Below are 23,552 nucleotides of genomic sequence, written 5' to 3'. Positions count from 1 at the left end.
GGTAAGATTTGCCCAGCCCCCCAGGGCGAATGTGCGTCCTGTTCGCTATAGGTCTAAACTAGGCTGCTTACAAAGCCCTGCCTCGCTGAGATCAGCTCCCCCTCGGGCTGTTTGAATGTCTGTACCCAGCCTCCCAGAGGAGCTGGCATTAAGTAAGATGCGCAGGGGGAGCCCAAGCCTGCGTGCGCCCACCTGCACTTCAGCAGGTGCCCAGGAGCGGCCCCTAAACCTGGCAGCCCCTGAAAGGCTCTCGGGGCAGCCGGAGCTGGGCTGAAAAAAAGGGGGGCGCTTAGGCTCCGGCAGGCGGGAAGGGCCGCAGCGCTGGGGCCGGCGACGCCCCGCTCCGCCTGCCCTGCCCTGCCCTGCCCCGCCCCGCCCCGCCCGGGAGGAGACCAGGCACCCTCGGCCAGCGGCGCTGGGCGCGGGGAGAGCCGGGATCCCCGCCGGGGCGCCCGCGGGGGAGGGGGCTGGGCCGGCCCGGCCCCGCCCCGCCTGGTTTGTGGCGCCGCGCCAGGCCGGGGCCGCGGAGTTTGATTCCTCCCCCGGCGCTTATGCAAATCTCCCGGCAGCAGGAAGCGACCGCCAACTCCGCAACTGCCCCGAGCGCCCGTGGCTGCGCAGGGAGCGGGCGCGGACAGACGCCTTCCCCGCGCCGGCGGCTCCCGCACTCGCGCCACCGTGGAGCCCGGGACAGTGAGTGTCGGGGCCGGGCGGGCGGGTGAGCGGGGCAGGCTCCGGGGAGCCCTGCCTGTTGCTTTAGCAACCGGGTGTCTCCAGTGGGACTCGCTTGGGAGTGCGCGCGCGCGTGTGTGTGTGTTTGTGTGCGCGCGCGGTGGGACCCGCCTTGGCGGCGCGTCCGCGAGCAAAACAGCTTGGGCGGGAGGGAGCCGCGCCGGGCTCGGGCTCGGGCTCGGGCTCGGGCTCGGGCCGGCGAGGGGCTGCGGCTGCTTTGTTAGGGCCCCGCACCTGAGCGGCACCCTCCGCGGCAGCCCTCGGCCGGGCGAGGGAAAGGAGAAGTCGTGCGGGAGCCATCTGGTGCAGGCAGAGCCGGCTCGAAAGAGGAAGTGCGAGGCTGACTGGGCAGCCTGCGCCTCTGCCTCTTCGGGGAACTGGGCTTTGAACATCAGATAAAATTAAAAAAAAAAAACCAAGAAACTTCTGGTCTGTTATTTAGAGCAGTGGTTCTCGACCTTCTTTGTACCAGGACCCATTTGGAAACATGGATGGCCAGTTCCGAGCCGGTCCGAAGCTTAAGTAGAAAACAGCCCCCTGGCCCTGGCCTCCCAGCCTGTGCGGTAGGGGGCTCCGGAGCAGCCCACAGCTCTGCCAGCCTGCAAGGTTTCCCATGGTTTTCTCCTTTAAAGGAGAATCCATTTGTAAAGTTTGTTCGGGACCCTTTCATATAGTCTTCTGACCCACGTTGGGTGTTGCGACACGCAGGTTGAGAAACCGACTTGGAGGACACCAGAGCTGTTTTCCCGGTGGCTAGCTTTTCTCCTTTTTTCCGAGGAAAGGGTGTTGCCACTGTCTATACTCTTCCACCCCATAGAGTCCAATTTTTAAGCAAATGAAAGTATTTTTAGGTGAGAGGCTTTCTAAAACCAGCTTTGTGTTTCCTACATGGCTCCTTCTGGCATACTTGTGTTCAACAACACCACCGCTACTACTAATTGAAAACGAGTTGGATGGAGTGCCAGGAAGCACGTAGGACTACTGAGTCAGTTTCCTCATGATCAGGGTTAGACGCTAAGAAGTAGGCACCTCACCAGGTCAGTCCTGAAGGCAGGATTGTTCCCAAGGAAACCATCCCAGCCAAGTGTTTTCTAAACTGCTTTTGAAAGTTTCCAAGCATTCCACAGCTTCTTTAGGGACAACCATGCAGTCACTCAGCAGATGGCTGGTAATGGATTCATGGCAGTCACCACTAGACTTCTGGCTCAGATTGGACAGCCATCTGGGGCTTCGGCCCTGAATAACCTGAAACAGGTCTTCTTTGGGAGTCATTCATAGCCTGTTCCAGTGCCTGACCACCCTCCGAATCAGAAAGTTGCTCCAGCCTAAATTGCCCCTTCTGCATCTTGAGGCCATTGTTGCTAATCCTGTCACCTTCAGCTGCAGAGAATGCCCATCCTCATGAAAAATAATCATCAGGCATTTGAAGACTGTTATCAAATTCCTTCTCAGTCTTCTCTTCTCCGTACTAAATAACTGTAGCTCTTTCATCCTGTCCTCAAAAGTCTTTCCTCCCAGATCCAGAATAATTTTTGTTGCCTCGCACTGAACTCTTTACAAACTACTTACATCTTTCTTGAAGTGTGGGGCCCAGAACTGAACACAGTACTCAGGGTGAGGCATCACTAGTGCTGAAGAGAGAGGAAGAATCACTTCCCTTGATTTGCAAGTGACACGCCTGTTCATGGGCAGATCTAGGACTTGAAAAGTGAGGGTGAAAATGGTGTAATAAGGATAGCATATAACAACGCATTTTTCTAGGTAAAAAAAACTAGAAGCTTTGCTAATATGCAAGGAGCCTATGGCTTTCTTATTCAGTTTAAGATATTTGGTTTTGCTTCTATAACTATTGGCATGTGTTAATTTGTTATAGCATATGTTATGTATTGAAAAACAAACAGGCAAGAATAATTAAAAGATCTTGTTCCTGTGGTCATTACAATTAAATGGACATCTCTTTCAGAGTCACACAACAAAATCAAGCTGCCTTAAGCATCTTGACAGTGCATCCAAGCACTGAAAGTTATTTCCACACATGAGTTAATGTTTCTAGCTAGGGTTAAAAATCATCTTTGGGGCTATGAAATAGGAACTACATTACATGGAGCCAATAGCAGGCAGCAGAATTACAGAAGAAAGAATTGCTTGATTAGTGATACACTGAGACCATTAAAAAAAAAGGAGAGAGGGTCATTAACACCTGTGAAGTGAAGAGTTTAGAAGGCATCAAATAGATTATAATGAGCTGTGAAGTCCTTCCAGTTCCAGGCAATTTGTTTTAAGCTTTGGGTGGAGCAGGAATCAAAGAGGAGGGCAACTGCACTGCCCCCCTTCCCCCCATCCACCCCTGCTGCTGTTGGTTTGTTGCAAAAAAAAAATCACCTCATTAATTCATATTCAGTTTATGGTCCACTGTAATTCTGAGGTTCTTCTCTTCAGAACTGTAACCTAGCTAGTCATTTCCCAGTTTGTAAAAGAAAAACATGTAGCCCTTTAGATAATCTAGAATTTGAATACAAACTATCTAGTGAATCTGATCCTGGCATCACCACACAAGTTACAACTGCTGTTTTTCAGCTCGAACTTAAGTATGCTTCTGAGTTGTTTAAAAGAAAAAGAAGAAGAAAAATGAAAATGGTATTGAGATATTGCATGTGTGTGTTTTCTTACTGGCTGCCATAATAAGCCTACTTGGTTTCGAAGGAAAAATATGTTTTTCCTAACTGCCAGGCTTGCAAACTTTGTATAGGATCTGAAAGTCAAGCCAGTTCTTTCTGGTTGCCTCATCACCACCTAAGTATTCTGTCATTAGAACTTAGCTTTTAATAGTTTCTGTTGGTTTTTGTGAGCTGGAATAAGATTCAGCTCACTCTTTTGTGTGGCTTCGTTGGCTGCATAAGTTGAACAGGGTGAAAAATTTAGCTCAAACTTGTTTTAGCCATTAGGGTAAGCACATATGAAGGTGATCTTATATACAGAGAGCAGAATTTGAAGATTTAATTTTTACTTTCAATTTTCAGAGTCAAAATTCCCGCTAAGTATCTTTTATCCAAAAACTAAATCAGCAGCCTTCCCTTTGTGCAAAAAAGCCCCATTCAATTGCACATAAAACATCTCAAATTGAAATAGGCTTGGGACTGTTTAGCCCAATATAGCATATTACTGATTGCCAAGGGTCTTCCAAGTATGCATGAATGTTGGCTGCAAATGTCATAAAGTGGTAGATGACTTACTACACTGATCCAAATTTTGCTAAATTATAAAGATATTCTGAAATATTTAACTGATTTACCAGAATGCAAGTCACCTATAAAAGAAAGGTTAATCAAGTTGCTTTTTTATGAATTCTTTTTTAGTCTAGTGGAGATAGGGAGCAGATGTCATGATTTTATGAAGTTCCACTTATAAAACTTCAATATCTTTATATTTCTAATAGGAACATTGTAGTTATATATAGGAAGAACTAAAAATGTGTCTTCATAGAAGAAGAAATGGGATGAAAGTCACCCTGATGATGCTCTCCAGAAAGAGGGTGTGAAAGTACAGGAGAGAATTAAAATCTATGGATTCTATGGCCAATAACTTTTTAATTCTCTTAACCGACTTCAAGATTAATAGCTCTTTCTTTCCAGTGCTAGCTGTATGAGCTACAAAATGGATAGTCTTGATTTTAATAGGATAAAGATGTCTTTTATCGCTAAACTGTTGAGATAAGTAATGATGATGTATAACATGCAACTTTGGCTGCTACTGTAGTTTGATCATTTGAAATTATTTTGCCTTTTCCCTTGTATTCCTCTGAGTAAACCCTGTTGTAAACCTATATGGAGAATTAGAGAGAAGCCTTTCTTTACAATTATCTTGGTCAGTTAAATGATTCAATAACTATTTTTGCTGATAAGGTTTTTGACTAGAATATTCCTGACTTGGAAGAGGTTTTTATAGTGTATTGTCACTCTAATTCCTGCTTTCAGGGGTCTTTTACCTTTTCCAGCTTATTGGGTAGCTTTTTAAGTATTTAAACATCTGTTTCAGAATTTATAAATAGCTTGTAGTCTTAGCTGTCTAAATGTCTAAAAATGAGGTACCTCATTCTTTGACTGTCTTTGCAAGAGAGACCTCATGAAGCCAGCTAGGTACTTCAGCAAGTTAAGTAGCTAATTCAATCAGGATTGCTCCCATGTCAGTTCTTAAGATTATGCTGGAACATCAAGTAAAATTTATACTGCTGCCAGTCCCATCTTTTGGGTGACATCAAATCAATATCTCCATTGCTACTTATAGTAAAAATTCCATGGTGCATTTCACAAGACTCAAAGTATTGTATTTAGTGTCCTTGCTACACTGCAGTCTGGATAATAGCATTTGGTGTACTAGTGTTTTTGTTAGATAAAGTTCTTCATAGTCTGTGTTCATGAATTCTGTAGTACAATTTAGGAGCATTCTATAGCTGCAGTATTGAATCTGAGAAGTGATTATTGTTTCTGTGATTGATAGGAGGGGTCTCTCAACATACTTTGCATACTGTTTTTAGAGCCTTTAGGATGATAAAGCCTCTTTCCAGCAGTGAGTGTTGGGAAGGAAGCAAAAACTTTTCCTGTCTTGCATGGCCTTGTGGAAAGGCTAAGTGTAACGGTTAATCCAGGAATAAATTATGCTACCAGGAAAAGTGAATGAGCACAACTGGAAGAGTAAGAAAAAGAATAGGGTACAAACTACTTAATAAAAGGTTCTGGTGAGATTTCTCTTAAAGTAACATAGCCAGCTGTTGAGTAGGTGTCAACAGAGCCTTTGTGGCATTAGCAAACCCTGAATCAATATGAGGTGGTATTGTTATGAAGTAGGATTTAAAAAATGTTGGGAGAGTTTTGTAGAGGTCCTGCTCATAATTTATATTTGTTGTGTAAACCATTCTGTGAGAATTTGCAGATTACTGTAACTTCTCAAGCAAGCAGACAGTTCTGTTCTTCATTCACATCTGAGGAGTGAAGTAGTTCAGCTTCTAATGAATTTGGGCTGCATTGTTCCCCTGTACATAGGGAATATCCTTTAGAGAAATGAACTCATAAGATTTGTTTCTGGTGTTCCCTTTCTTCAGCTGGGAGAGAGGAGAGTCCAGGTGACAAATCTAAAGGTTTCCTCAAGGTTTGTGGACTTCCAACCAGGGGTCAAGTAATCCAAATATCTTGAAATAAAACCTGGATGACTATATCAAATCAGTTGTTTTTGTATTATTATGTTTTATTTTAAAGGGGAATGAGTTGTCAGCTGCCCTTTTGGGGATTAGGGATAAATGTTTGATGCATATGTTCCTGCCTATCAGTGACTGGAAGTTGTCCCCACCCCTGAGTAAGTCTCTGCCCTTCTCCAGAGAAAAGTCCTTTCATACACATGTCCTTTATATATAGAAGATGGAATATATATATTCCAAATAGGCAGACAAGGTTCCTTGGGTGAATTTGATATCTTTTATTAGACCAACCTAAATGGTTGGAGAATAGTTATTAAGCAAGCTTTCGGGTTCAAAAACCCTTTGTCAGGCTAAGGAAGCTGCAGCAGTTGGTGTGTCCAAATAGTAGTACTAACAATAGAGAACGATGGAGCTAATGCAGCTGTCAAAGAGTTCCCAACACAAACAGTTCCTGATGCAGTGAACTATGCCTGTTATTTTTAAGAGTATAAAAGTGAAATGATATCATCTTTGCTAATTCAGATGTGCATAGAAGGACATGCCCATACTATGTACTGAGATTAAATGTTTCCAACATATTTAACTTCTGGCAACAAAATTACAACCAAGTCATTCATGCTGGTAGACCAGTTAGGTGATAGCTGTCTGTCAGAGAAGTATGGGAAATGCAGTAGTCCCTCCTTTTAGTCTTGTTCAGATGCACTTCCTTTTGATTTGTCATCTAAAGTTTCCTGATCTGAGTAATCTCAACAGCCTTTCCTGAACATTTAATGCTCCAGCATAAGTATAGAGGGAACAGTCATTCTTGCATGATACTTGTGCAAAGAGTGGCAGAGGTGCTTGGTTTAGATTTTCAAGATGATCATCTCTCTCTCTTTTTTGTCCATCCAAAATAATTGCTTATGGGGCAAAACAGATTACAGTGGGACTTGTCAGAGGAGCTATTCATATTCAGGACAGAGATGCTATTCTAATAGAAATAGAAGTGCTATGCTAAGACAGACAGAAAAAAGAAATCTCTTCTGAGAATCCATCTAAATTCAGTTTTTCCTGGTTAGGGTGAGGAGAGGAAGAACGGTGCTACTTAAAGTATATCTTACACATGTTTGTATCTTCAGACTGCATTGTCTGTCCTATTTGGACTGTATGCACCTTGAGATGCACAAAATGGGCTCTTTTATTTGTACAGCATTGATGATACCATCATACTTGCTCAGTTGCAGGTGTAACAGTGATAAACACCAGCTTTAATAATATGCCTTTCTTCCTCTAAGACCTTTGAGATCAGAACTACTTTTCTTGTTTAAATGTGTATGAAATACTGGGGTTTAGGTTGTAGCCGTGTTGGTCTAAGGAGAATAGTTGGAGAATAGTTATTAAGCAAGCTTTCGGGTTCAAAAGGGTTTTTGAACCTGAAAGCTTGCTTAATAACTATTCTACAACTATTTGGGTTGGTCTAATAAAAGATATCAAATTCACCCAAGGAACCTTGTCTGCCTATGAAATACTGGAGAATTCACATCCCACCTGCTTGCCTGCTTTTTACTTGTACATTTTTTTGACAGAAGCCTGTCATCTCAGCAATCATAACAATCAGTTTTTAGTCCTTTAGACCACCGAGTGTAAACATTTTGTGAAATACTGAGTTGAAGCATGAAAGAGAATATTGTGGAAATTGGTGTACAGAGTAAATTTGTATGTCTAGGTTGGCATTTTCTGAAACTCTTTACATGATCTTTTTAGGGCAGCTGAGAGTGGTTATATATTGGATGTGTATTTTCCCACCTACTTAATTGTTTCTTCAGGACAGGGCTGTCCAGCTGGTGGCCCACAGGCCACATGCAGCCTGCAAGGACAGACATGTGGTCTGTGGACTCCCGGCTGTCCACTGGTCCCCTTCATTGCTCCAGCTGCTGTGGTGACTGGGTACTCTGTGCTTTTTCCTCCTGGCTGCTGCTTCCTTCCCCACTCCTTGGGGACACAGTGACAAGGTGGAAGTGGGGGAGGGGGTTGGGGAGATGGGATGTGTGCTGCCTCTGCTCTGTGCATAGCTAGGGGGAGCAGAGTTGAGTCACCTTGCCCGCATATAGCAAAGGGTTGAGGGCCAGAAGCCTGTGCAGCAGGGGGACCCCAGGAGGGCAAACCCTCTGGTGTGAGGCCCCTGCAGTTTGTGGCCCAGGGGTCTGCAGCCTGTGGAGTATGTAGCCCTCCACCACCCAGTATTTCTATTGTTCCTATGTTCTAAATAATATCTATTGTTTATGGTTCTGTAGTATACATTGGTACAAACACACCCATTCAGCCCTGTTTGATATATTTTTGATTTTGCATTTAAAATGGAATGATTACTAGACATATTTGGCACTGTAGAAGTAGACTGGCAAACAAGCATCTGCTTTCCTGTCCATATCTGGTAATATGCAACTACATTAAAGTCAGAAAAGCCATTTCCATTTGTGTATATAATGGCAAAATTTGTAAATCCTTGGGTCTGTTTTTATAGCTGTTCTCATTCCACCTGTTCAGACTAGCTTTTGGTATGGAAAATACCCATGATTGTAGGGTGGGAAAGGTCTGCCCAGGTAAAGGGTTGGGAGCCAAAGCATAGCAATGATTGAAATATGAAAGGAAGGGAGATGGGGAACGTTATTTAAAACCACAGCTAGGACTTAGATACGTTGTTACTGAGGAAATGAGTTATTTGGTAAACACTGGAGAGGATGAAAGAGAGAAACTTCTGCATTTGGATATTTGGAGTTCAACTGCCTCAAAGTAATACCAAATTCAAATTACTTTTGTAATTTGACATCTGATCCTTGCTCTGAATTGTTAATAGAAACTACCTGAGCAGAGTAACCTGGGCATAGGGAACCTCTTCTGCCCTACAGAACATAGAAAGATTTCATGTTAATGCTCCTTGTACCATAGCTGATGCCCTTGCTGATGCTCCATACTCTTGTCATGAGTCCTGTCATGTAAGAGAAAGAGACACTTTCTTCAAATATTGAACAAAAAGCTGTTCCAGTGAGAAGGAAATCAATGTGATCCCCAAATCGTCTCTACTCACTTATTCACTGTGGAGCTTCTGTCTAGAGTTTTCCCAGCCCCCAGTACTGTCTCACTTCCTCTTGTAGAGTTAAGGAAAGAGCACATACAGTTTCAAATGTCCTAGAGCTGTGGAGGCCAACCTTTTTTGTAGGCATGTTACAAATTAGCCCCATGACCTCCCCGAGTGTCACTCCAATCCCCTTCCTCTGCCTGATCGGCTACTCTTCTTTCTGTTTCTTGCCAGGTACTCCCCGCCTTGATCTGTGGCTCTATTTTATGCTCCTCTACCCCTCTGCTACTGTGCTATCTGTCCCCTTGCTACTTATGACACGCATGCCACAGGTTGACCACCCCTATTGTAGAGAATACTTAACCCTAGTGAATGCCTAACAAGCCCTTCTCTAGAATATCTGGAAATCAAAAAAAAAAAATCATTTGCTCTTAGTTGTCAAAGCAAAAGTAATAGTGACTACCTTCTGTGGCACAATATAGAAAGGCTTTGGCTTCATTAAGCATGTTTCATCAGCCTGCACCTGAAAAAGGGCTGCATTTTTGTAGTTTTAAGCTTCCCTTGGTCTGAGTAGGTTCCAGCCAAGTCTGTGTCACTAGCCTCCCTGGCACACTTCCTGGACACAGGCTTTTCTATTCATTCATAGAATTAGGACTTTTGTTTCAGCTGCCTTAGGCTTCCAGGAACAGTAGTAGTAGTAGCTTCGGGGATATTCCTTGTGCTGGAACACACTGTTTCCTGGGGCATTCACCATGTGGGCATTCCCACATATGCTTCACCTCTTCAGGGATATGCAGTTGAAACAGAACACATAGGCTTTGTAATGGTTTTAAATGCAGTTACTTTGTACTTTAGATAGTAGAGATTCAGATAGAGACTAAAGAATAAAGTACTTCTAACTATATTTTTTGCCTCAATTTCTTCAGCACTTTGAATGTTCTTGGATATTTCAATACACTAGAATGTGAAGAATCAATCCCTTGCCTGTTTATAGCTTCACCTCTGGCAAGAGAGCATTTGTTTCTCAATTGGTCCTGCACTCAGGGAGATCCCTGTGCTGTAAAAACATCCCATGTTCTTCTATACTACCCAAAGCTTCCTTTGTCTATTTAAACTCCAGCTGTCATCTCTGTCCCATTATTCTCTTATCTGGGGATTTCCCACTGGCCCCTCCCTGCAGATAAACTTGATCACACTGATTTTTCTAGTATGGGCATCATCACTAGTCAAAGTATAGTTCTGAAGGTTAATGACCGCTTCTGTTTTTATTCTGAAACTTCAAGGCAGGGTAGGTGATTTATGTCGGGGACGTTACCTGCTCATGATTGAATCACTACATAACCAGTGATGAAACCATTTAAATAAAATTAAGCAGAATTCATATGTTGACCCTTACATATTTGACATCCATTTTACGGACCCTAAAAAAACCTGCTAATATTGTCATAATAGAATACTGTATCTCAGATGAATGACTCTACAGATTGTGACAATAAATCCCATCATAGAACGCTTATCTTGTAAAAGTCTAAATCCATAAATGTGCCAAAGGATAGTTTTGTGCTTATTAAAGCCCTGTTCTAGGAACTTGTTGTGCATGAGAGTGCAGCGCTGACACAGAGGTCCATCATAGTCAGCAGAGTTTCCCATGGGTGATGCAATTTGCTGTATTGCAACAAATAGTAGGATTGGGTCTGCCCAAAGGGAACTATCTGTTGTAGCAATCCCTATGCCTAGCAGTAAATAATTGCAGGATGGACCGTAGACTGCTGGAAAAATTCAGAACCAATGCAAATTATTAAAGTAACGTTAACTCCTGCCATCGTTTATACAAATGGCAATATTAAAAGTATTACAGCATTAAGAAAAGAACTGTAAAGCTTCACCAAATCAGCTTTAGATTCTGCTGCTACATGGTAAATCAGTCTGATCTATGAGTACTGCATGGTTTCTGAAAATAATTTTTAAAAAGTTCTAAAGAATGAAAGTCAAATATATGTGACCAGTGAATTATTCTCTAAAATCTGGCCTGAAGAAGCATCATGTTATTCAGAACCATATTTCAGAAACATTCATTTTAAGAGAGAAAATCTTAATTCTCAAACTTAATTAGGTAATAACATGTGTGGTATTACATTTTATTTGCCAATCTTTCTTCCTGGGAGCTTTGTTCCTTGTGCAAACATACTGTAAGTAGTGAATAGATGCCTTGTATTTTAAATGCATGCAAACATTTTAGCAATTTTTTTTCATAGGGGAGAATGGAACAATTGCACTGAACATGTGATACCAGTGATTCACTAGTCTTTTTTTTGTAAAAGAAACTCCATTTTCTCTTTCTCTATCCTGACAAATCAATAGAATGTTGATTGTTTGTTTCACTTACCTGTTTCTTTTATGTTAAGGACTTGTCTTTATTCTTGATTGATCAAAACATATCTGTCATGAAATATTTTCAAACACTCTTACCAGAGTTTTTGATGTCTTGCTTATTCATTGTCTTTTGCATATTTTCTTTCACAGATTTTTCATTTATTTATTAATTGATCACTTTCCACAGTTGTGTGCAATTTCTCAAGCCTTTGGCTAAAGCTTGCTTCATTTTTTTTTTTTTTTTTCAAACTAGCATCTCAAATGACACACCAGCAATTTGCAATCCTCCTAACTGGTGTCTGTGGCCAAGCAACTATAACAGTGCTTACATGGGTTTAGAAAAAAATTAATCACTGTAAAATGTGGGAAATGCAATGTCTGGCAATTGGAGCATGGAATTTACTAGTCAGAACTCCTGTATTCTGTTCCTAGCTTTGCTAATGATTCCATATACAAGTACTTAACCTTTCTATTAATTTTCAAATATAAAATAGGTATGTTAACATTTAACTACCTAACAGAGGCTTCAGAATATAACCAGCCTCCGTGTTCTCCTTCTCTGCAGAAGGCAGGGTAGAGATGCACATGATAGACTGACTAAACTGGAGATGCATACGCTTTCATGACCTGAACTCACTTCATAAGATGCAATCAAAAGAGAGAATGATTTGAATACAAAAGAGAGGGAAGGGAAGGAGAGTGGGGAGAAGTGGAGGGAGAAGCAAATAAGTTTAAAAAAAAAAAAAGACCCATAGGAACAATTGGTTCACAAAAGCTAATCCAGGTAATAGGATAAGAATCTATAGTTTCTGTTTAGACCATACTTAATCCAGGCTGTGGATAATTTTTCTGTAATTTCACGTTCAAGTTTATTTTGTAAAGTTTTGTCTAAGAATGGCTACTCTGAGGATAGCAATGGAAAGTCTAGGTAGGTTAAAGTGTTCTACCATAGGTTTGTGTGTCGTTCTGGAGTGAAGTGTGATCAGTGCTCATTCATTCTTACATGTAGGGATTTACACATCCAGTGTAGCTGTCCAGTGTCTGTCTGTCCAACCTAGACAGCAAAGGAGCACTGTCAGCAGGTGAGGGCATATGACATTGATTGAAGTACAGGTGAATAAACCTTGGATGTTATAATCCATGTTTGATCCGGTGATGACATGGTCTGTATTGATGAGGGTGCACAGCTCTGTAATCATGAAAGGTTCTTATGTTGTAGATCTTGTACAGGAGTTTTCCTTATCCCTTTCCCTAACATGGCTCACACCAGCACTTGCCTGGGTTTTGCTGTGTGAGCAGAGAATGGAGATGGCTATGAATGTGACGGGTGGAGACACACTAGGTCATAAATTCTCAGTCTTAAAAGATTCATCAACTTTTTTTGAATAGTTGCCTAAATATTCCATGCTTGTGCCAAACTGCTGGTTTTAGAGCATTTTTTTTTTGGAAATTGTTTAACTTGATTATCTGCGTTAAACAGTCCGTTGCTGGAAATTTCAATTACATGCATCATCAAGGCATGATTTTAAACTCTGTTTATAATAATTTAAAAAAGTAATTATAAGATGAGCCCCACGGATTCATAATCTTTCATCTGTTGAAGTCAAGGGGGGTTTCACCATTGATATTGGTGAGACTAAGATCGTGTGCTTACAGGCTTTCAAATGTGTCCAATTAGTACTGTATATTCAGCTGTTATAAGTTTGTCATGAGATTGCATGACATGTTTTCTCTGTGGTGTCATTTACTGGTACTGAATTCATCACAATCTCTTTTTAAAGTACCTCTTTTTGCAATTTCCTTCTGACATAATTCTGACTTAGCAAAATCAAACCAGTCACAAAGGGCATCTTTACACATGCTCCAGGGTGGGGGGCTTTTTTAAGTAAAGTGGCTCTCAGGAGCCACTTTAATTAAAGTGCCCACAGTGTCTCATGTACTCAGCATCCCACACTTGAAAATGGTGGCAGGGGTGTGTAAAGCTTGTTTGATGAGCTTTAGTTAAAGCATCCCCAGCACCATTTTGAAGCGCAGGGATGCTGAGTACACAAGACACTGAGACTGCTGAAGCGTGCTAGTTAGAGATGGATTTAATTGAGTCTGCTCCACTGTGTGCTAATTAGCATGCATTGGAACAGGAGTCAGGCATGTGTATAGGTGTCCAAAGTTCCACAAAAAAACTGGGATCTGAAATAAGTGTTAGTGCAGTTCAAACTGGATAGTTTAAGCCACCATTTTAAAATGGAATACCTACAGTTAGTTCCTAAATGCATGAGGCACTTGTTATGGCTTAAGTTTTAATGCTGCCTGGGCACTTTTATAAACTATTGGAGTTGAGACGACGTAGAAGATCCACTAGAAAATGAAAGTTCCCTCTCCTTGTCTGCATTAGCTATATGTTGGATTTCTTCTCGCCATCCTTTTTCGCCCTTAAATATGAGTGTTTCACTGAAGGGAATGAAAGAGCTCATCTATTTGTCAGACAGAATATCCTGTGTGAATGATGGGTGTTTTACTCCTTAGTGCTATAAGCAATAGCAGGTATCTGCATGAAGAGGCATGGTATAATACCAATATAACTGTGTTATACTACTGGTGTGCGATACTCCAGGAGCTTGGATGCATGTATACACAAATCCTGGCTGCAAGCCATTATTGATATGGAGAGAGGATATCTGGTCAAGATGACCCCAGACTAGTGGATACAGCTCACAGGTAAAATGAAAGGAGGGCCCTGGCATGATGCCAGACAGTGTGGGGTAGTATTTGGAGGGCATCCAGACTAGTAGAAGTACAGAGGTATTAACGCAAATGTTAGTCTTTACATAGGGTGTCAAACTCAGCCAGGCCCCAGGGCTGCATCCAGACTTCAGGGCCCTTCCCAGGCTGGAGGTGGCCTGTGTGGGTTGGATCTGGATCCATCTCCAGCAGCAGGGCAAGCAGGTGCAGCAGCATGGAGGTTATTACAGCCATTGCTCATCAAACCACTGCTGAAACATGTCCCTAGTAGGACTGCATATCCTGGATTTTGGTGTTGGTCCCTGCCCCTAATTTCCAAGCTCTTCCAGGAGCTTCACAAGCTGGGTGAAATGTCTCTGTGGGCTGGATTCAGCCCATGCACCAGATCTTTGACGCCCCTGGTCTACACAAACTTAATTTGCAGAGAAGTTAATAGTTTCACAGTGAATTATAGAGTTTTTTTTAACTTGACAGGTAAAATTCATAATAATACATGTAAGAATATGTCATAATTTCATAGTTGGTAGGGTCGGAAGGGACCTTGACAGATCATCAAGTCCAACCCCCTGCCACGTCAGGAAAGAATACTGGGATCAAACAACCCCGGCAAGGTGTTCATCTAGCCTCCTCTTAAAGACCCCCAGGGTAGGAGCTAGCACCACTTACCTTGGAAGTTGGTTCCAGATCCTAGCCACCCTGACAGTGAAGTAGTGCCTCCTGATGTCTAGTCTTAACCTACCCTCTGCCAGCTTGTGACCATTATTTCTAGTCATTCCTGGTAGTGCTCGGAGGAACAGGGACTCCCCCCAATGCCTACTGGTCCCCCCTGACCAGTTTGTAAATGGCCACTAGATTCCCCCTCAGCCTTCTCTTGTGGAGACTGAACAGGTTCAGGTCCCTTAGCTTCTCCTCGTAGGGCCTGCCCTGCTGCCCCCTGATCATGTGGGTGGCCCTCCTCTGGACCCTCTCCATGTTGTCCATATCCCTCCCGAAGTGCAGTGCCCAGAACTGGATGCATCTGTGGATGCACAACAAGGTATGATTGGCCTTCCTGACCTCGTCCCCACTCTGTCGGCCCATGTTAATTTTGGCATCGATAATGATTCCAAGATCCTTTTCTGCCTCTGCACTGACAAGAAGGGAGTTCCCCAGCCGGTAGGTCTGCTGCTGGTTCTTCCTCCCCAGGTGCAGTACCTTGCACTTGTCAGTATTGAAACCCATCCTGTTCTCATCCACGCACCCCTGTAACCTATCTAGGTCTGCTTGCAGCCTATTCCTCCCTTCTAGCATGCCCACTTCCCCCCACATCTTAGTGTCATCTGCAAATTTGAACAGGGTGTTTTTTACCCCTTCATACAATTCGCTGATGAAGATGTTGAACAGTGCGGGCCTGAGGACCAAGCCCTGCAGAACCCCACTGCTCACATCCCTCCAGGTCGAATAAGACCCGTCCACCACCACTGTCTGGGTGCAGCCCTCCAGCCAGTTAGTGCCCATCTGACTGTGTAGGTATCGACGCCACAGTCTCCTAGTTTTTTAATGAGAATGGGTTGAGAGTGTCGAAGGCCTTCCTAAAGTCCAGAAAGACTACATCCGCTGCTACACCTTCATCTAAAGATTTTGTGACCTGGTCATAGAAGGCCACCAGGTTGGTCTGACAGGACCTGCCTCTAATGAACCCATGTTGGTTGCCCCTAAGCATAATCTCCCTTGCTGGCCCCTCACGGACACGTGCCAGGATAATTCTCTCAGAAAGCTTACCCAGGATCAAGGTAAGACTAACTGGCCTATAGTTTCCTGGGTCCTCCTTCCTCCCTTTTTTGAAAATGGGAACCACATTGGCCCTTTTCCAGTCCTCTGGCACTGTCCTTTGAATTCGAGAAATGAGTTAATGAGCACAGAGCCCCATTTAGATTATTCTGAACACGTTAAGCTGTGCCAGCTCTTGCATAATAGAAAATAAACCTGAAAAGCATATCTGCAGGAAAACCTGACTGGACACCCATTTCATTGAGATCACCACTAAGGCTCTTATCAGCATGCTTGAATGTGCTGTTCTCTCTAATGTTGTGATTGGCACATTGTCACACAATTTGATTTTGATGAGCTTCTATATATCCTTTTCTTTGCTGCCTGTGGTAAGTGTGCTATCTCAAGACAATAGTTATTCCTAGAAAAGAAAGGATAGCAAGCCAGCAGTTATAAGCAAGAGCAGGTGATAAATTTGTGATAGTGGCAGGATGGGTTTACTTGGGTATCATGTAGACCCAGGGGTAGGCAACATTTTTTGGCCGGAGCGCTGAAAAAACCACAGTGTCTATCTTGAAAGGTGCTGGAGTGCCAGCATGCCAGAAAAACAAAACAAGGGCAGGGGGTACATGGCAGGAAGCACTGCATGTTAGTATATTTAATAATCATAAATGATGCCTTTTTTTATGGTAAATACCAGATTTTCTAAAAATTTTAAACCTGGTGACAATAAATAAAACTTCTGATATTACCTTTGATCTTGTGTATTTGTTTTCTGTGAGTTCCCCTGCAACAGCCCCCCAGCCCTGCCAGAAGGAGTCCCCGGCAGCCAGGACCCAGGTCCACAGCTCCCTGTCCCCAACAGAAGGCAGCAGCTGCTGCAGGAGGAGCAGGAGCCATCTCCCCCACTCCTGCTGGCTGTTGTGGGCTTGGGTGGATGGTGGGGACGGCTCCTGGTGGCAGCATGCACTCCTGGGGGGCAGAGGGGGAACCTGCACCCTCCAGATCTGTGTGAGGGACAGTGGCAGGCCTGGTGTGCACTGTGGGCTCATGCTTCCAGCCCTGCTGCCCTCCCCCAGGCTCTCCAGAGCGCAGCGTGTGTGACCCAGAGAAGTAGCACACAGAGGGGCCACACACGGAAGCTGCCTGCTGCTGCAAGCTCTGCAGTGCCCTGGTCACACTTCCCTTGCTTTTGTGTGCCCCCCACTGTGTCCTGCCACACCAGGTTCCACACACTGCTCTGCAGAGGCGGCGGGGGAGGGCAGCACAGCAGGGAGCATTGCTGGGGCCGAGACAGCAGAAGTTTGCAGCCTCCCAGCTGCAGCTGGCCCAGACTCTGGGTAGCTGCTGCCAGCCATGGATCCTGGGCTGCTTGCAGCAGGCCTTGCATCCTCCCAGCTGCCTGCTGGGAGCAACTCGGGCTCCGTGGCTGGCAGCAACTGCCTAGAGCCCAGGCTGGCCGTGGCATACTGAGCAAAATGGCCTTGTGTGCCATGCTCGGCATGCATGCTGGGGGTTGCTGACCCCTGATGTAGACAATATTATACCCCGCTGTTGTCCTCATCGGAGGAACAAATGCAGTTCATAAATCTGAGTTATTTTGGAGGAATAGCAAAAATGTGTGGAGAAGTGCTCAGTTAAGCTATGTCTACGGCTCTTCCAGGCTGTGCTCAGAGGCCCTGCCATGAAGTGTGCTCCCATTTCCCTCCCCTACCACATTCCTGCTCAGCCTATGCCAATTCTAAGGCCACACAGCACCTTAGAATTGTGCTTAATAAGTGGTAGTAAGCACACCTGGGGCAGAAAGCCTAAGTGTGGTCAATTCTGGTTGCATGCACAGCATCACTCTAAGGTGGCTACTTACCACTTTTGAGGGAGTTGGTGCACACAAAAAATAGGAGTGATTTGGTAGGAGCATGCTTCATGGCAGCATTTTGGACACCGTGCAGAGGTGGTAGAGTCATGTCCATGATCATTCCTTCTACCCATTCTTGTGGGAACAGCGAAACTAAGTTTCAAATGAATCCAAACCAAAGTTGAGAGGGGTGGGTGTGGTAGGGCAGGAAAGGGATTAGGACTAGAGGTGGGATAATTTTTTTAATTTGGATGAAACGGATAGTGAAAGGGAATTGGGTTAGGTAAACTTTAGGTGTAAAGTGTTCAAAATGTATTTCCTAAGGAAATTGCCTGAAACTTACCCATCTATGCCCGTAGTTCTCAACCTTTTCAGACTCAGGACACCCTTCCTCAGACTTGAGACATCCATACATAACTGTTAGGATTTGAATGGCGTCCCATTTAAAAAATAATTTATTAATTACAGGGCTTACGTCCTTGCACAGGGGGCAGATAGTGGTGGACAGGGGAATAGCCAGGCAGGGAGAGCCTGCCTTTATTTGCTTGTCTCTTTGCACCTTTATCTCCCCACTTTTGGAGGTTCCCCATTCCCAGCACCCTGGTTTTGGAGCATGGGTGTCAAACATACAGCCTGTGGACCAGATCTGGCTCATAAAGCTGGGGCCTCTGGCCTGTGGGTCTTCTCACAGACTGAACTACCCACTTTTGTGGGGTGGATTTGACTGCGCCTGCCAGGACTGCTGTTTCAGTGCAGCTTTGGAACCTAGGGAGTTAATGCTTACTCACCTTCCCTATCTGCCACCAACATCTTGGATTTTTAATTATGCCTTATGACTAAAATTAGTGGCAGAGAAAAAGTGAGGTGATGCAGCAGTGTTAACTCTGGTTCTGGGAATTGTGTTTTGCAGGTGGTCCAGATGAGTTTGATACTTAGATTTCTTAGAGGATTGGATTGTGACTACTGGTGTGGTATCACTCTGAAGATTCACAATGATACATTTGAAGAGTCTGTTCAACTTGTTAACCTTGTTATGACAAATGATGTTATCGGCCCTTTCCCCATCTTCCAGAGCATTAAAAATAGTGGGAAAAGGTTAGGGAAAAGGAAGAAACAGTTGCCTATGGGCTTGTGAAATTAATTAATTCATTGTTGCTATTTAGCCAAAGTACTGAAGGATGTAGTTCAGGCAGATGATTGCAGTAGACTGAGTGTTATAAGGTCACAAAGCAGATGTTAGCTTAATATAAAAGTTGGTTTGGTACTGGTGCCAGAAATAATAACTACATGAAGCTGGAATATATTCATAATGTGTAATGTTAACAAAATGGTAGCCTTTTTCTGAATCAACATGATGTTGGTATTTTAATTCAAATGAACAAACAATAAAAATCAGTGGATCATTCATATGGATTCAGTAGTTCTTCCCTTAAAACTATTTGATTTAAAATCTTTGTTTCATATTTCAAATTGGAGAAATTAGACAGCTGTAGATCCAGTTCAGCACTCCTTGCTGATTTATTTATGTATTTATTTTACATGGGTAAAAGCTGAAGTGGATTTGGGGTACACCAGAGAGGATTTGCTTGAAAAAGAAAGGTTCTTTAGACCCTTTTAACTTGATCACATAACTTTTGTTGCATTTCTCTTATAAGCATATGACTTCTCCAACGAAGAACAGGGTATCATTTTACTTGTGTCAAGTCAGTCCTGAGGCTACTGCAACTGTTGGGGCCCCTTGCAGATGATACCAAGCTGTGGGGAGTAGTAGATATGCTGGAGGGTAAGGCTAGGACTCAGTGTGACCTAGACAAATTGGAGGTTTGGGCCAAAAGAAATCTCATGATGAGGTTCAACAGGAACAAGTGCAAAGTCCTGCACTTAGGATGGAACAATCCCATGCACTAGTACAGGCTGGGGGCTGAGAAGAGAAGACTGAGGTGGGGTTTAACAGCAGCCTTCAACTACCCGAAGGGAGGTTCCAAAGAGAATGGAGTTAGACTGTTCACAGTGGTGGTAGATAACCGAATAAGGAGCAATGGTCTCAAGTTGCAGCAAAGGAAGTTTAGGTTAGATATTGGGAAGAATTTCCTCACTAGAAGGGTAGTAAAACACTGGAACAGGTTACCCAGAGTGGTGGTGGAATCTCCATCCTTGGAGGTTTTTAAAACCCAGCTGGACAAAGCTTTGGCTAGATGATCTAGATGGGAATGGTCCTACTTTGAGCAGGGGGTTGGACTAGATGACCTCTGGAGGTCCCTTCCAACCCTAACTCTCTTATGATTCTACCTCAGATGCTGTAACAATTCTTCTCCGCTCTGATGAGGTTAGTTGAGTTGCTTTACATCATTGGTGATTCTTTGGGCAGAGTGACCTGGTGTTGCTCATCTCCTTTCCAGATGTGGATGGCCGTTGGCTCACAGGGACCTCATCTGTCCTTTGACAGATCTTGTTTTTAGTCCTGCTGTGTGTACCCACATCCTCCTCACCAAGGAAAGCCCAGGTGGGGGCACCAGCTTAGCCTCCAACAATCCAACCAGGGAACAGGCTGTACTGGTTTACATGGTACCAGATGGCAGACCAAGAGAGGCCTGGCCAGCAGGGATCATTTTACTGGGCCTGTTAAAAAAAAAAAGAGAGAGAGAGAGAGACATGGTCCCAATCCCAAAGACTACGTATTGACTTAATGGAAAAGACAAATAAAGGAAGAATTATGGATAATTACAATCATCACACAGGGGATCAACTTAATCAAAGTTGTCCTTTAAAGTTGTTAACTTGTGTCTGACAGTGGTCAGCATTAGAGGCTGGAAGGAAATATTCAGTCCACATAGGGCCCCAGCTGTGCCATGACAGGAATTTCTTTCTGACTTCATCTTACATACTAAAATATGAGGTTTCATAGGTTTCATCATTAATTTCCTAGCTAACTGCATTTCAATTCATGTACATTACTAAATATATTAATTGCCTGGAAAAATGTTACAGTATAGAGACATTTTGACTGAATGTGATTTCAAAATATAGTGTAAAGTCAGTCCCAATTTCTGTAGTGTATTTTTGCTTTTAAAATTATCCTATGGCCCTCCACCTTTAGTCTTATTTAAGTTTGCAAAGTTTAATCAACAATTTTTTTTTTAATCAGCAATTTTTACACAAAATAATTAAATGCTTTATAAGTGGAGGAAGTATCGGTGATGAGGAGTCATACATGGACTGCTGTCACACAGGAAGACTGGAAAGTCCATGAGTTTGCATTAGAAGCATCATTAATGCGCTTTTATCAAAAAGTGGTGATTTTTTTTTCTCCTCTGAAGTTTAGGAGCCAGGGGATTGACATTCTGGTATCATCTTGAGGATCTAGTGAATCCAGGGTTATCTCTGTGGAGACACTGTGCTTTAGCATTGGCTTGTATCAATTTCTGCCAGTCCTCTTTATCTTTGGCAACCTATTTCTTGCTTGTGACTGTCCTAGCTATTGTCTGTGAAACCTACCTTGGGTGCATGCATAGGGGAAGGAGACTCTCAGTGTTATGCAAAAGTTAAATGTAATTGGTTGAAGAGGGGAAGTATACAGTGTGTTATCATTTTAATCTATCTTCTTGCAGCAGATACCACAGGGTATTTGCTAGTTTTTACTTGCTAAGTGTTCACTTCAGGCAATGATTCGCCAAGCATGGTGAAATATTACAGCCATTACTAATTTATTTATATGCAGAACTTTTATCATTCCAAGCCTTCCCAGCTCTTGTTCAGATGAAACTCATCTTGGGGTGTCAAACTCATCTGGCCTTGTGAGCTGGATGAGTGTGGTGCAGTACCAGTCCAGATGAATGGTGTCAGGTTGGCCCTGTAGGCTGGATCAGGCTCACAGACTCTCCCCCTGCATCCTGGATCCTGTGGCACCTATTCTGGCATGGTTCCCCACACAACATCTTATTTGGCCTGTCTGGGACCTATGCTGGACCGGCCCGGGTAGGTGCTGCATGTGACTTGTATCCCAGGCCACTGCATCCATTCTGTGTTCACAGGGCTGCTCTGGTGCATGCTGTGTGGGTCAACTCAAGATTCAGGAGCAGTGGCGGGGGTGGGAGGGGCAGAGGACAAATGATGGGGCTTCATGGGCCCTCTTTTTGATGACCCCCCCCCTTGAAGAAGCATAGTTCTCTAGAATATTTGCATCACAGATGTGTGCATGATTTCTGTTGCTGGTGCTCCTTCTATACAGGATGCAGTTAAAAAAAAAAAAAAAGTCAGTTGTTAAAATAATCTACTTTTTTGCATATTTAATGAATTCTGAGTGAATATGCATACAAACCTCTGCTGTTTTGTGCATAATAGAGGTTTCTATTTAATAAACTGCATCATTCTGTAATTTGCTTGTTAATTCCTTACAGACTGATTCCTTAAAGAATTACTTCTTATTTCTGTTTCATTCTCTCCTTTGGTTGGTTCCTATTTATTTTTAAAAACACAAATTTCAGCAATCCTCAGCTGTTTTCCTGTATAGGGCATTGCTTAACTATGTTATGCAAGGGTTTAAAAAAAAAAATTCAGCGGTGCTGTGTCTCCTTAGTAAGTGTAGTAGAGCAGGGATCGGCAACCCCCCCGGGCACAGGTGCCAGAGCATGGCATGTGAAGGCATTTTGCTTGGCATTTGCACTTCAGGGCAGATGGTGGGGAAGGGGCTGGGGCTGTACTGCCACAACAAAGATCAAGTCCCTTATGACTCCCCCACCATCCACCCCTGGCATGCCAACATCTTACAAGTCCAGGTAGCAGGTGTTTTTGGTACTCTGCTCAAAAACATTGCTTACTTCTATAGATAAGGACAAAATTCAACCATGAGCATTTGATCAGCTGTTTTGTGAGCAGACTGTGTGTATGACCCTGCCCCTAAAGACATGCTTTAAAAGGGCCCTAGTTTGCTCCCAGTGAGATCTATGAGAGCTCCTATTAGGGAAATGAAAGGTTAAATGATTAATCATTTAACCAATAAGTGCACTGACTGATAACCAGTTATCCTTTAGCTCAAGGCTGGCAGAGATGTGGGGAAGGGGAGCCATGCCATACCCCAGCAGGAATCAGAAGGCATGAGGGAGGAAGGGAGGGGGGAATAGTACCCACAGCCTAAGAAGAAAACAGGGAGCAGCCTAATAACTCATCAGTTAAGCAATTAGCTGCTCCTTCACAGGTGCTCCCTCTCTCCCAGTACAGGCCATCAGGTGGGCTGTGTTGTGGGGCTGGACTTGCCTCCTTTCACTTAAATGGCTCCAGGAGCCCAGAGCAGATCCTAGCAGCAGCTGTGTTGGAGCTGCTGCATTATCAGTTAATTGTTTAACCAATGTAATTAGGAGGTTAAACAAATATTTTAAATGATGTATACATCCTTAACTCCTATATTGGATTTTAATGGGACCAAGGTTGAATCCTAAATGAAACAATACCATCCAATAAACGGAATGATATTTGGTTTTGAATCAGTATAGATATTTTGGGGGAAAAAGCTAAGAGTGAGGGGGCTATAGTGAGGATGCTGTCTAGCCATCAGTAAGCAGAGGACAACAAGCTGGGGGGGTTGGGTGCAGGGGAAGAGAGGTTATTTTTAAGGTCCTTTCTTAATTGTGGGGACTAACAACAGGAAGACCATAGTGGTCATTGTGCTGCAAGACAGGGTCACTGTGCCTCAAACCTATACCAATGGAGCCTTTGCAGTGACAACAAATGCCCTTGTAGACAAGTTCCCGCATTGTTTACTCATGTCCATTTACAGTGCTGCCTGGTGGACTTCAGACTTGTACTGATGATAACATTGCTTTAAGATGGCTGAAACAATATGGCGAAACTGCATATGC

At 43.5% G+C, this 23,552-nt stretch overlaps 1 protein-coding gene across 2 annotated transcripts in view; it reads left to right on the top strand.

Annotated features, from left to right (window-relative positions):
• Positions 1 to 444: 444 nt before the first annotated feature.
• The window catches only part of LYN (LYN proto-oncogene, Src family tyrosine kinase), a 98,386-nt gene continuing 75,278 nt past the window's right edge, over positions 445 to 23,552 (top strand). Inside the window, exon 1 of one of the 2 annotated variants that reach the window (XM_019498670.2) lies at positions 445 to 693. In XM_019498670.2, coding sequence (XP_019354215.1) covers positions 552 to 693 — 142 coding nt within the window. In that variant the 5' untranslated portion in view covers positions 445 to 551. The remainder of the gene's footprint in view (positions 694 to 23,552) is intronic. The other variant, XM_006272184.4, reaches the window with a different exon arrangement.

The sequence above is a fragment of the Alligator mississippiensis genome, chromosome 3 (assembly GCF_030867095.1).
Source record: "Alligator mississippiensis isolate rAllMis1 chromosome 3, rAllMis1, whole genome shotgun sequence".
Lineage (NCBI taxonomy): Eukaryota > Metazoa > Chordata > Crocodylia > Alligatoridae > Alligator > Alligator mississippiensis.
The sequence above is the reverse complement of the archived record's forward strand: the minus strand, read 5'-3'. Positions and strand labels throughout refer to the sequence as shown.